The sequence below is a fragment of the Selaginella moellendorffii genome, unplaced genomic scaffold (genome assembly GCF_000143415.4).
Source record: "Selaginella moellendorffii unplaced genomic scaffold, v1.0 SELMOscaffold_59, whole genome shotgun sequence".
NCBI classification, from domain to species: Eukaryota; Viridiplantae; Streptophyta; class Lycopodiopsida; order Selaginellales; family Selaginellaceae; genus Selaginella; species Selaginella moellendorffii.
This window is the reverse complement of record NW_003314320.1, coordinates 651,958-663,900: the sequence shown is the minus strand read 5'-3', so window position 1 is coordinate 663,900 and position 11,943 is coordinate 651,958. Positions and strand designations below refer to the sequence as shown.

General features: G+C 45.6%; 3 protein-coding genes across 4 annotated transcripts; 1 reads left to right on the top strand and 2 right to left on the bottom strand.

Annotated features, from left to right (window-relative positions):
- Positions 1–69: 69 nt before the first annotated feature.
- On the bottom strand, positions 70–2,845 carry LOC9643839 (serine/threonine-protein kinase D6PKL2). Its single transcript, XM_002983628.2, has 3 exons — positions 2,643–2,845; positions 1,802–2,547; positions 70–1,405 (listed from the first exon to the last, which is right to left on the bottom strand). The coding sequence occupies exons 2-3, from the start codon at positions 2,464–2,466 to the stop codon at positions 493–495; spliced, it is 1,578 nt and encodes a 525-aa protein (XP_002983674.2). The 5' UTR covers positions 2,467–2,547; positions 2,643–2,845; the 3' UTR covers positions 70–492.
- A 338-nt stretch (positions 2,846–3,183) lies between these two features.
- On the bottom strand, positions 3,184–5,717 carry LOC9644156 (pyruvate kinase isozyme G, chloroplastic). The gene is made up of 10 exons (XM_024688772.1): positions 5,409–5,717; positions 5,078–5,335; positions 4,852–5,017; positions 4,545–4,790; positions 4,389–4,477; positions 4,263–4,325; positions 4,022–4,197; positions 3,860–3,962; positions 3,652–3,800; positions 3,184–3,583 (listed from the first exon to the last, which is right to left on the bottom strand). The coding sequence occupies exons 1-10, from the start codon at positions 5,697–5,699 to the stop codon at positions 3,403–3,405; spliced, it is 1,722 nt and encodes a 573-aa protein (XP_024544540.1). The 5' UTR covers positions 5,700–5,717; the 3' UTR covers positions 3,184–3,402.
- Positions 5,718–5,960: 243 nt separating this feature from the next.
- On the top strand, positions 5,961–8,002 carry LOC9644155. Of its 2 annotated transcripts, XM_002983735.2 has the most exons (4): positions 5,961–6,116; positions 6,187–7,272; positions 7,350–7,480; positions 7,666–8,002. In XM_002983735.2, the coding sequence occupies exons 2-3, from the start codon at positions 6,380–6,382 to the stop codon at positions 7,477–7,479; spliced, it is 1,023 nt and encodes a 340-aa protein (XP_002983781.1). In that variant the 5' UTR covers positions 5,961–6,116; positions 6,187–6,379; the 3' UTR covers position 7,480; positions 7,666–8,002. The 2 variants fall into 2 exon arrangements, with proteins under 2 accessions (XP_002983781.1, XP_024544541.1); XM_024688773.1 differs by lacking the exon at positions 7,666–8,002 and having other exon boundaries at positions 7,350–7,660.
- The last annotated feature ends 3,941 nt before the right edge of the window (positions 8,003–11,943 follow it).

Below are 11,943 nucleotides of genomic sequence, written 5' to 3'. Positions count from 1 at the left end.
GCAAAGCACACAAAGGGACCAGCAAACATCTCGATCTCTCCCACCGTATACTTCTACCGACACCACGAGTAAAAAAATCTGATTTTCACCAAGGTACAAACCACCAAGCTTTTGACAAAGATTGATTATTTTTTTTTTTCCTTGTTCTTCCCAAGTTCCCGGAAGAGGCGTCTTGGTATAAATGGAAGTACTGCCGCCTTTGGAGAGATCACTATATAATATACACCTGAATAGAGAGCGTAGAGATCAAGAGAAAGCAAGAACAAAGGAGACAACGAGCAAGTCACTTCCGTGTCACGCCTGGGATTTTTTTTCTTTCGTTTTTTTCACCTACAAGCAACACCAGCTTCGTCAATCGTCTCCTTGTTCTTCGATCGATCCAAATTTATAGAACTATAAATAAAAATCGCTGCTGCTGCTGCTGCTGCTGCCACTGCCGATGCTGCTAGAGAGAAAAAAGTGGTTTTTTCTACCTTTTCCAGCATGATGCCGCTAGAAAAAATCGAAGTCGAGATAAGCGCTCGATCCATTCGAGTCGCCTTTGGCTGCTCCTCCAGTCCCTGTCCCTGCCCCTGTCCCTGTTCCTCCAGATTTCTCCCCTGATACAGCTTGAGCAGTGGAAGTCGATCGCACAACTTCCGGCTCAAACGGCCTGGGAACTTCCGGAGGAGCGGTCGATCGGATCAAGGCCCAGTTGACGCCTTCAAAGAAAGGATGCTGCTTGATCTCCGTAGCACCGCGCTTGGATCCCAGCCTGTGCTGCGGGTCCTTGACGAGCAGCCCCCGGATCAAGTCTCTCGCCGGGAATCCCACCTCGGACGCCTCTGGAAACTTGAGCGGCTGGCCAACAACGTTGAACAGCGTCGCGCGGTTGCCTGTGCCTTTGAACGGCGTCTTTCCGTGCAGAAGCTCGTAGAGAAAAATCCCGAAAGTCCACCAGTCCACAGCACTCCCGTGCCCCTCGCCTTTGATGATCTCCGGAGCCAGATACTCGTGAGTGCCGACGAAGGACATGGACCTCGCTCCAGTCGGCTCGGCTACGAGCTCGGGCAGCGGGCTCACTTGGTTCCCGACGTCGTTCTTCGACTTCCGGCCTTTCTTGGAGATCTGCGGGAGGAGCCTGGGGAGAAAACACGATGGCTGCGCGCACACTGGCTGGATGCACGCCGGCTGGACGCAGGATGGCTGGACGCAGTAGAGTGGCAGCCGCCGGAGAGGATCGCCGTCCAAGGCAGCAGACTTGACGAGAGTCGGGCTCACCACGCAGCGGAGTGACAAGTCGAAGTCGGACAGCATTATGTGGCCGTCTTCTCTCACCAGGACGTTCTCCGGCTTTAAGTCCCTGTACACGATCCCGAGCATATGGAGGTACTCCAGTGCCAGAAGAACTTCCGAGGCATAGAATCTGTGTGATCAAACGAACTAGTTGTCAGTCACCCGATACGAAGTAAAACTGGCAGCCAAGCACCAAAGTTCCAAACGAGCAATGCTCTTCAACTCTTTCCAAAAGAGCTGGAAGCTTCAAAGTTCCAGTTTTAGCACCTCCGAAAGAAAAATCCAAACTGGCAGGCATGCACAAAACTTCCAAACGAGCAATGCTCTTCCAGTCTTTCCGAAAGTGCTGGACGCTTCAAAGTTCCAGTTTCAAAGCTAGCATCTCCGAAAGAAAAATCCAACCGGCAAGCACAAAACTTCCATGCTCTTCCACTCTTTCCAAAAGAGCTGGAAGCTTCGAAGTTCCAGTTTCTCAGCCAGAACAGCAATCAAAATCGAAACTTTCGCAAGAAAAAAAGTACTTTACCTCGCAGCTTGTTCCGTAAAGTGCTTGTTTGGTTGCCGCTGGCGCAAGGTGTGCAAGTCCCCGCCAGTGCAAAACTCCATCACTAGGCACGAGAACTTGTCCGTCTCGAAGTGTGTGTAGAGCGTGGGAAGAAATGGATGATCCAGCAAGGAGAGTATCTCCTTCTCGGTCTGGGCTCTCAGCACCTTCTTCCTGCTAGCCAGCGATCCCTTGTCCATGACCTTCATCGCAAAGTAGCAGCTGGTAGATCGCAGCTCCGCGAGATAGACGCTGCCAATGTCGCCACACCCGAGCCTCTTGAGCAGCCGGAAGTGGCTGAGACCCAGCAATCCCTCGCGAGTTCTCGCAACCTGGATCGCCTCCCAGCGCTTGTCATTCGCCTTGTGAGGCTTGTTGCTGTTGCCACTGAAGGAGCTACAGCTGCTATCGTTGCTGTCGCTCACGGCGCTGCTGTTAGAGCCCCGGCTCTCGCTGCTCTTGGCGCTCTCGCCCCCAATCCCACCGCCGCACCCCCGGGCGCTGGATTTCGCAGCGCCGCTCGCCTTGGAGCCGCTCGACTTGGAATCGCTCGCCGAGGCCGTGCCATCGCTCACCTTACCGTGATCGCCAGCGCTGATGCTACAATTTCTCATGCCGCCCTCGATGCCACCGCATGAGCTCTCCATCCCTCTCGCCAGAGATCCCTCCTCCTCCGCTAGCTATCTGTTGGGAGAGATTTTCCTCGCGCGCGCCATTGATCGCGAGACCTGGCATGCAAACAAGAAAGCAATTGAGGCAAAGCCACGCAAGAAAGAGGGGAAATTTTTCGAGAAGACTTTCTGGGAAGAATGTAGGAACTCACCGACACATCTGGAGCTCACCGACGCATCTGGAGCTCACAATCTACCATGCCATGCCACCACCGGGCAAGGCGCGCTAAACCCTAGGAAACCCTAGAAAAAAATTCGTCCTGGAGAGCAGTGGCAGCAAGATCGGAGGTATAGCGCGCGGCAGCTGCCGCAAGAAATTTGAGAGGCAGACACACTATATGAGAAAAGAAATTTCTTCCTGGCTATGGCGTCGCGATTAATCCAAAGCCAGCTTTCATTACCTCTAAACATGCTGCTTAACCCGCCCACAAGCAGCCGTCGATTCTGCCGATCCTGCGGTTAGAACCCGCCAACGCATGCGCGGGCTTTAACGGCGGCGTACATCGACACGTGTCACGCGCCCATTAAATGCGCACAAAATGGCCAGGGCGGATCAACACCTTTGACGAGGAGATTAACTTAACGGTAACAAGATTTTGGAATCTGTTGGGATCTCCCGCAGACAATCGAATCAAAGTCAATTAAAAGTCAGCAACCATAGCATCAAAGTTTAATAGCAGGGATGGGCAAAGCTTTAGAGAAAGAATAGATCAAATTAATGTAGAGAAAAACGATCACTTTCAAAACGATATTGCTTTCAAAAACAAAAAGAAATTATTTCCTCGATTTGGTGACCAAAATTTTGTAGTATTTCTCAAGCGACCTTGCGAACTTGAATGTGATGTGTTGACTCCGATCGCCAAATTGGCTGCTTCCCACTTTGGACCAAAGCAACCTGTTCTCCACCTTTGATCAAGCTTCGATTCTGGAAAAGAGATGATCAATCCATGCTATGACTAGAATGAAGAGATTTGGAAACTTTACTTGGAGAGTGCCCAAGGCTCCAGAGAATGTTTCTTCGGCATCATCCGAGAATTCCATAAAGATTGGCCTTACACCATGGTACAAAGCCAGACGTCTTTGAAGTTTCTTACTGGAAAAGAGAAATAGAGAAGAGCTGTGAGTTAGCAACGTAGAAAAGAGCCAGAGGGATGAGCTTACTCGTTTGTGAAGGCAAAGACAGTCCCCACGGGACGGTAATGACTCAAGAGGGCAGCCATGAAACCGCTCCTCGTGAAGACCAGGATCGATGTTCCCAGCGTGTTTGCCATCATCGTTGCGTGATAAGCAAACATTTCGCTCATGTGATTCTGACAACAAAGAAAAAGGAATTGTTACGAAACGGACATGGCAAACAGAAGAAAGAAACCTTAAAAGCACGTCCAAGAGTGCAAGGTGAATCCTCCTCGGAAAGTGTAGCCTCAGTTCGCAAGGCCACAGTGTGCATCACTCTCACTGCTTTGAGGGGATACCTGTAAAATAGAATAGTTTAAAGCAGACAAGCGAGAAGGCAGCAGGAACGAGATATTACTTTCCGTGAGCCGTTTCTCCCGAGAGCATTATCCCATCGGCACCTTCCCGCACAGCGATAGCAATGTCCGAGACCTCGGCCCGCGTGGGTGTCGGATGGTTTATCATGCTCTCTAACATGTTGGTCGCCACAATAACTGGCTTGCCTTTCTCTCGGCACTTGGTAATAATCTCATCCTGCTCGAACCAAGCGGAAAACGGAAGCTTGAATCACATTAAGTTTCTAGAGAGCGAGAACCAACCTGAAGGAGGGGAACGTCTTCAATAGGAAGCTCGGCACCAAGATCTCCTCTAGCAACCATAGCCTGGATACGCAAAAGAATGCGATATAATTCTCAGAAACGGCGTAAAGTAAACCTTAGTCTTACCCCGTCACTAGCATCGATAATGGATTGAAGATTTGGTATCGAATCAGCACTTTCGATCTTCACAATAATATGAATATCCGCCGAGGACTCTGTCAGACAATTAATTTCAGGCCAAGAAATATGGAAAACAAAAGAACAATGGTTATGCTTGCTTACTTTGTAAATACGACTTCAGTTCATGCACTACCTGCGCGTCCTTAACGAAAGAAAGAGCATAGTAGTCTACCTCATTCTCCACACCAAACTTGATGTCCTCCCAATCCTTCTCCGTTATTGAAGGAAGGGTAGCACTCTTCCCTCTGACATTAAGGTGACGTCGAGAGTTGAGCTCGCCACCATCGAGAACCTCACAGCCCACGGTATCACTTGTTTTCCATTTCACAAGGAAGGCCATCATTCCTCCTGGTGAAGAAATAAACAGGATGATAAGCACTTGCAAGAAAAACCTTCGCATAAAACCCACCGTCAACAAGAAGAGTGTCATTAACCTCGACATCGTTCACAAAATCATCGTAATTGACACTGACGGACTTCTCAGTGCCAACACCACGCTTGATCGTGAACGAGAACTCATCTCCTTTTTCTAGCTTGATTGGTTGAGGAAGATCTCCGCTCCTTACTTCCGGTCCCTGGAAAGAAGCAAAAAGAGAAACCATGAACACCAGAAAATAAAAACATGATCTTCCCACCTTGGTATCCAGCATGATAGCGATCACATTATCAGCGGATTGCGCGTTATACTCCTTGACGAGATCGATCACCTTCTTGTGAGAAGCATGGTCTCCATGCGACATGTTGAGCCGTGCTACGTTCATGCCAGTCTCCGCGAGCTTCCAAATCATCTCACGGGTGTTGGTCGATGGCCCGATAGTGCAAACAATCTTCGTCTTGCGCTGGAAGCTCGGTTTCGTCCACATCCCTCCGGGTTTGTCGATCGCAGGCACGACCTATGATGCGACAGAGCGAAATTCCACGCAAAGATCACACCGCATTCGACATGCAAGGCGGAAGAACACTCACCGGCATCGTGTCCGTGACGAAATCCTTGCCTCCATCCTGCGGCGACATCGGGATGATCTGCTGCTGCTGCTGGAGGAGCGTCGCCCTGGCCGCGGCCAATCTTTTCCTCTGCGCCGCGGCAAGCCTTGCGCTCCGGGGTGCAACACCACAGCGGATCCTCGTCCCCGTGAACTGGCTGCACAGGCGGTGGCACGGATCATCCAGCGCTCCAAAATCCAGCAGGGAGGAAGAAGAACACACGGATCCAGGTGCCGCCATCGCCATCGCAGGAGAGGAGCGAGCAAAAACCATGGAACGGGGGTTCCAGAATTCGCAATTTGATGGCCATTCCGCCCAGGGAGGTGGACGGTCGAGATCAGAAGGGCCGGCCGACGATATTTCTGAGGGGGAATGCGAGGGCTGGATATCCGACGGCCCAGAACCTGCCGCGAGGTCAATGACTGTACGGCCTCACACGTGCATCCATGGCCCAGAACTAGCTGAATATGCTCGATATGCTTTAAAATGGCGGCATATGCGACGGAATCTTTCCATACGCCCTAGAATGCCAAAGCGGGATTCACTCCTTGTGATAAGTCAATTTGCGCCAGAGGGAGAGGCGAGGGCGCCGCTCGGCCGCCACAAATCCCCGCGGGATTGCTCCTCGATCAATCGGCGCGCTGCTGCTCCACTCGCGATCTATGGCTCGGCCGTGGCGATCGATCTGCTGTAAGTTTTCTTTCCTTCAAGATTTTTCCGGGGTCAGCAGCATTTATTGCTCCGCATTTACGTACGACAGCATTCTAGCCGCGGGCGCGAGGAGAGCAGCTGCGATCTCTCCCCAGCATTCTCGAGAAATTGGGGGAAAAATTATTTCCTTCTTCCGATCGAACAAGATTATCCAGGGGTGGGGCGGCTAAACAGGAAAATTTACACAGCAGGATTTGTCCCGTCCGCGACGGCATCGAACGGCTGTCAATTTTGTGGTAGCCATGGTTTTATCTCCTACAAAGGATCCAAAGAGGAATCGCAAGCCATGGATGGATAGGCAGCAGCATCAGGAGCAGCAGGGAAGCTGGCTCGCTCCGGAGCTCTTTCTGGAGAACCTGGGCAACACGGAGAATGGTTTCGCGAGCAGCAAGCTGGAATCGGTGCTGCAAAACTCAGATTTGCAGAACAGGCAGAGATCCGAGACGGTGGCGAGCAACAAGGGGGCAATTCACGATGAGTCTCGGTGTCACGACAGGGAGCAAGAGCTAGACGGTGTAGAAGACAAAGGAAAAGAGTTGGAACAGCCAACAACAAATGCGGTGGTGGACTTAAGCAACATAGGAGGAAGCGAGCTAGGAGAAGAAGAGCATGAGAATGGCGACGCTCCAAAACTGAGAAACCAGGACGATGATCTCCCAGATTCGTCAGAGGTCCGGGAAGTAAGAGAGGAGGTGGTTTCAAGCTCCACAACTCCCAGCTTCAGGGAAGAATCCGCGGGATCACGTCAAGGATTCGAGGAGACGACTCTTGGACAGGGAAAGGATCAAACACCGGAGAAAAGAAATGCGGTAGCGGTCCAAGGCTCATTAATGGAGGAGGACGCGACGACTACTTCTGCCACTTTGTCACCACCACCATTACCAGGAGGAGGCGAGCTCGAGCTCGACCACAACTACAAGGAGGATCTCATCGGTACTCTCAGCCCTCGACGTAAAGACCGGATCTTGAGGCCAGCGTCGCAAGATTTTGACGAGGGCGAGGACGCGGACGTAGCGCCGCTGCCATTCTCTGGGCCGATATCTCTGTCTGGGTACTCGGGTCCCATTTCCGGGGGGAGCATTTCAAGGCGCTCAGACGGCAGCAGTACGAGTACGCGCTCCTTCGCATTCCCAATGTAAGTTGTGGTTTTTCTTTTCCGTGTTCGTTCTTACGTAGCTAACGCAATGTTTTCTTCTCTGTTTTTCTTACCAGTTTGCCATTCGAATGGAACGCCAGCCCCGCTCGAATGCCGCCGCCGGCCAATCGAGGAAGCTACTGGCGAAACAAACGAGACTGGTGCTTGCGCTGTCTTTGCTGCTCCCGTCCTTCCACGCATCCTTGAGGTTTGTGTTTGTGTGTGGCTCTTTTGGTTGCTGCTAGGTGTAGGAAGTCTTTCTCTCCTCTTTTCCTTAGTTCGCTGGTTTTTTTTTTTCCTTCTTTTCCATTTTGGTTCGGAATTACTTGTATATACAGTTTCTAGCGTTTATTTAATCGCCCATAACCGTGGGTTTGTTGACAATAAATTTAGACCACCTCCAACCCTAAATCATTTCTGCAATGTCGCCCGCTTCTTCAAGGGTAGATTATTCTAAATCAAGAGGAAAGAGAAAGGCATGGAGAGGGAGGCGGAGGACATACAAGAGCACACTTACACACAAAGGTAGCATCTATAGGTAGCAGTGACTTACCATGCTCGCTTGTGTGTGGAGGCTACGACATTTTTGGCCGAAGAGAAAATCGGGAAAAAAGAGAACACCAAAATGTAACAGATGATGACAAAGGAAGATCAATGTGTTGATATCTAAAAACGAGGGCCAAAGATCCAAACATCAAGTTGGTGGTGTTCTCCTAGATCTCCACAATGTTCAAGCCCATTGAGGAGGAGCCACTCTATCATGAGTGAAAGGTGCTCTAGGATGGAGTGTGAAATATGGGGTGTGAACAAGGAGCCAAACATTACCATTGACAAGAATATCTTAAGAATATTCTGGCACACTAAAGAATATTTTGTTAAGTTTTTAGTAGCAAATGCTCATTGTCACAACACTCAAATCATTCAACGTGTGGAACCCCAAGGCTACCCTCAAAACTGTGGCATTTCATCCTTTCGTGCTCGCTTTGATTTGCATCAGCTCCTGCCTCTCTTACTCGCAACTATTAGTATCGAGATGTATACACCAGAAATCAGATGGTAATCATGTTGAGGGCTACCCGCGAGGGGTGGTTTACAAAGAGGTGGACCTGCGGAGAGTCTTCGACTGGATGGAGAGCCACGACGATGTCTTATGGACAATGCTGATGCTTGGATATGTCCAGGCAGAGCAAGCACTGGCTGCGCTGGATCTCTTCTCGTGGATGCAGCAAGTCCCTAGTACCTGACGCTTCAACTTACGCTGCCGCATTCCGGGCCTGCAGGAGCTCCACGGCTCTGGAGACCAGAAGGGCCATCCACCAGCAGATCCGTCATGCCGAGATGGAAGCCGAGGTGGTCGTCATGAATTCTTTGCTGGGCTTCTACAGACGGTGCGGCTGCATGGCGGAAGCTCGCAAAGTTTTCAAACTCGGCAGCCAGCGTGGGACGCAACGCCATGACTTGGAACGCGATCATCTCTGGCTACTTCCACCAGGGAGACATAGCCTCAGCTCTCAGGCTCTTCAAGCGGATGCTAGAGGATCACTGGCAGTGTACTTCAGCTTCTTCAGCTTCCCCTCCTTTGACAGCTCAAAGAACTCTTTCGATGCCTTCAAGTCATACACACCTTCAGGTCACTCGCATACCTTGCATCACCCACACCCACTGCCATGGTGCCAGTCAGCTCTAGGATTCGAGCATAGCCCAGCTCTTCATTTCTGATGCACTCCATCACTAGCCCTGCTTGTGGTGTTGCTCATGCACTATATGCAAGTGAGTTGATCCCGAAAGGAGCCTAGATTGTGTGCCTGATTACCATTCTACTTGCCCCTGTTATGAGCTCACAGATGCATAGACTCTCACAGGAATGCCCACACAACTGCGTCCATGCAGAGCAGCCATGGAGTTCTAGGAGTGCATGGTGTAACATTTGTCACCATGCCCTTTTCCTTTCCCGGCCGCACATGCATCTTGCCCATTGGCTGCCACAACATTTCCCACTAACCTCGGCCCAAGGTCATTCTTATTATTATTATAGATTTTTATTAAATAAGTATTTTAAACAAAATTTATAATTTTAATAATATTCAGATCTGTGTAAACTACCAGCATCTAATCTTAATAGAGGTTTTGCCTTATCGACTCATTTACAAAAGAAATTATTATTTTAATATTTAATAATAAGTATTTATACTAATTATATAATTAAGTGTCCTTTAATTTATAATGTATATTTATATTAAATTTTTATTATTATATAAAATCCCTATTATGGGAAATACCATTTGGATCCATCCCAAGAAGCATACAATATATAAAATATATATATTTGCAAAGGATGAAAGATTTATCAGAAATCTAATATTGAAAGAAGTATGTGCAAGTGCAACTTGAGAATTAGTTGATTATAATCCTGTTTATAATATCACTTCTATAAGCAAAAACTATATATTCATGATGATGATATTATTGTTTGATGTTAACACTCTTAACTTACACTTTAGCTATAATACTTTTGAGTATGTTGTTTTTGCTTCCTTTGACCAAGTATTTGTAATCTTCATATATTTGTTGTTTCTTATTTAGAACTTCTTAAGAATAATATTGAGGTTGAGCTTGTAATTATAACTATAAAGTGTTCTCTTCAAATTTAAAGTTTACTTCAATTAAAGTTTGAAATTCCAAATTCATCAAATTCACCCCTCATTCAACTAGCTAAATATGTGATACACATTCTAGTTTTTGGATAATCTATGCTACAATAAACTATATGTGAAGTACTTCTGTTGGACAAAACCACATGAACTGATCATAGTGCTGCGAAGGATTTAGAAGCACTTAAACTCTTGGTTTCTCAAAAGCACTAATCCTCCTCATTTTTTAATAATATAATTGTACTTGGGATGTTGCAAATCTATCAACTGCATCGACTCACTTGTTCATTGCTTCCTTTTAACAGTTTTAAGGTTCCCAATTAAAAAATCATATTGATATTGTAACAAATAAACTTGCCACCAAATCCTCAAGATTTGGTTCATTTCATATAACTTAACCTTTCATATAAATATGCACAAAAGCTTATTGTAGGATAGACATGACTAAGTTGTTCTACCAAGCTTTAGATAAAGGTATACATTTAAAGCCACTTATTTTTGTTAGCCACATCATATAATAACTCTCAGTAAGATTTGTTGTTGGAATTTGGGTAGCAACTATTTCAGAATTCATCTATAATAGAAAAATAATTAATAAAAAATCAAACTCATCTACAATAAAAAGAGAATTAATAAAAATATCAATACTAATACTTGCTTATCTAAGAAATAACTAGTCCCCCAATGTGAAAAATGAGTAAACCACTATAGCAACCAAGTCTATAATATTGGAATTACTTTTTCATAAACATACCTTTAGCCCACCATAAATTATATATGAATTTATATTTCTTTTCTACTCTTCTAAAGTGTTTGCAACTTTTAATCTTCAACACAATTACTTATGCTTATCACAATATTCAACTTGAATATTTCTTTGTATGTTTATATAAACTCTGCTCCCAATGGAAAAAGTAGCTTACCTTTCAATTAACTAAAACCTTGTTTAAACCACCACGGTAGACAGTTTTAATAACTTGCTAATTTATTTATGCTTCATCATTCATGAAACCATAAAACATTGGTGAAGGTTCTATTTCAATTTAGTATGTTTTATTTAGTGTCTAAAAAAAAACTTGAGCTAGTGTATCTTCTCCTTTCATCTCATAAATAGCTATCATCATTTAGGATTGTGCTCTACATAAAAGAAAATTATTAATATAATAATTAAACTCATTTTTGAGCTTTAAAACTATATTAAAACTTGAGGAATTCTAAAAAAAAGATTTCCTTCTAAAGATTTCTATCACAATTTGCATCATGTAAAGAGGATATTGAATAAATTATCTTTGATATTGATTAGCTAGGTTGTTAAAGAGATTTGAGTTGTGGTTTGCTCTTTCTTTCTTTTAACTTTGTTTTGGTGTTGATGGCATTGAAGTAATATCTTGAGATTAATATTGTTGAAGTTAAGATTAAAGCTATTTTAAAGTAAGTACAAAATAATATTTCAAGTTGACTAGATCTTATTGTTGTTTGTTGGTAAGTGCCAAAAGACTATTTTGTTCTTTGCTTAATTATTGAGGGGAAAGTGTCATAATGTTTAAAATTGATTGTAAAAAATTTTGAAGAATCAATTAATTTGCTACTTTAGTAGTTATAATTGCAAGTCAAGCTCTTAGAGATTAATTTGCTACCTTTGAAACAACAAATGTACCCACATCTAAAGACTTTAAGTATGTCCCACTCATCACTTGATGGTTATATTGACCAATATGAATTACCACTCTTGTGAACATCACATCGTTTAGGTTAATATAAAAAATGTGAATTCTTTCTTCTTCATATTGTGGAAACTCTTTACAAAAGTGACATTTCATAGAACTAAGTTACTCTATAAGTACCTTAACACACTATAAAACTGTTTACAATTGAATTCTTGAAACTAATTGTAATATAAGCAATCTAAATTGAAGTATTGAAAGAATCTAATACAATTACTCCTTTAGACTCTTCCAACAAAGTAATCAATTTAGTAGGGGGAGGGAGAGGGGGGGAGCATAGTGCTCCCACCCCCCCC

Coding starts and splice junctions, on each gene's coding strand:
- LOC9644155 (XM_002983735.2), top strand. CDS start 6,380: ATGGTTTTATCTCCTACAAAGGATCCAAAGAGGAATCGCAAGCCATGG. Junction 7,273..7,349: donor CGCTCCTTCGCATTCCCAAT/GTAAGTTGTGGT, acceptor TTTTCTTACCAG/TTTGCCATTCGAATGGAACG.
- LOC9643839 (XM_002983628.2), bottom strand. CDS start 2,466: ATGGAGAGCTCATGCGGTGGCATCGAGGGCGGCATGAGAAATTGTAGC. Junction 1,406..1,801: donor TTTACGGAACAAGCTGCGAG/GTAAAGTACTTT, acceptor TTGATCACACAG/ATTCTATGCCTCGGAAGTTC.
- LOC9644156 (XM_024688772.1), bottom strand. CDS start 5,699: ATGGTTTTTGCTCGCTCCTCTCCTGCGATGGCGATGGCGGCACCTGGA. Junction 5,018..5,077: donor CTATCATGCTGGATACCAAG/GTGGGAAGATCA, acceptor GCTTCTTTCCAG/GGACCGGAAGTAAGGAGCGG. Junction 4,791..4,851: donor TGACACTCTTCTTGTTGACG/GTGGGTTTTATG, acceptor TTTCTTCACCAG/GAGGAATGATGGCCTTCCTT.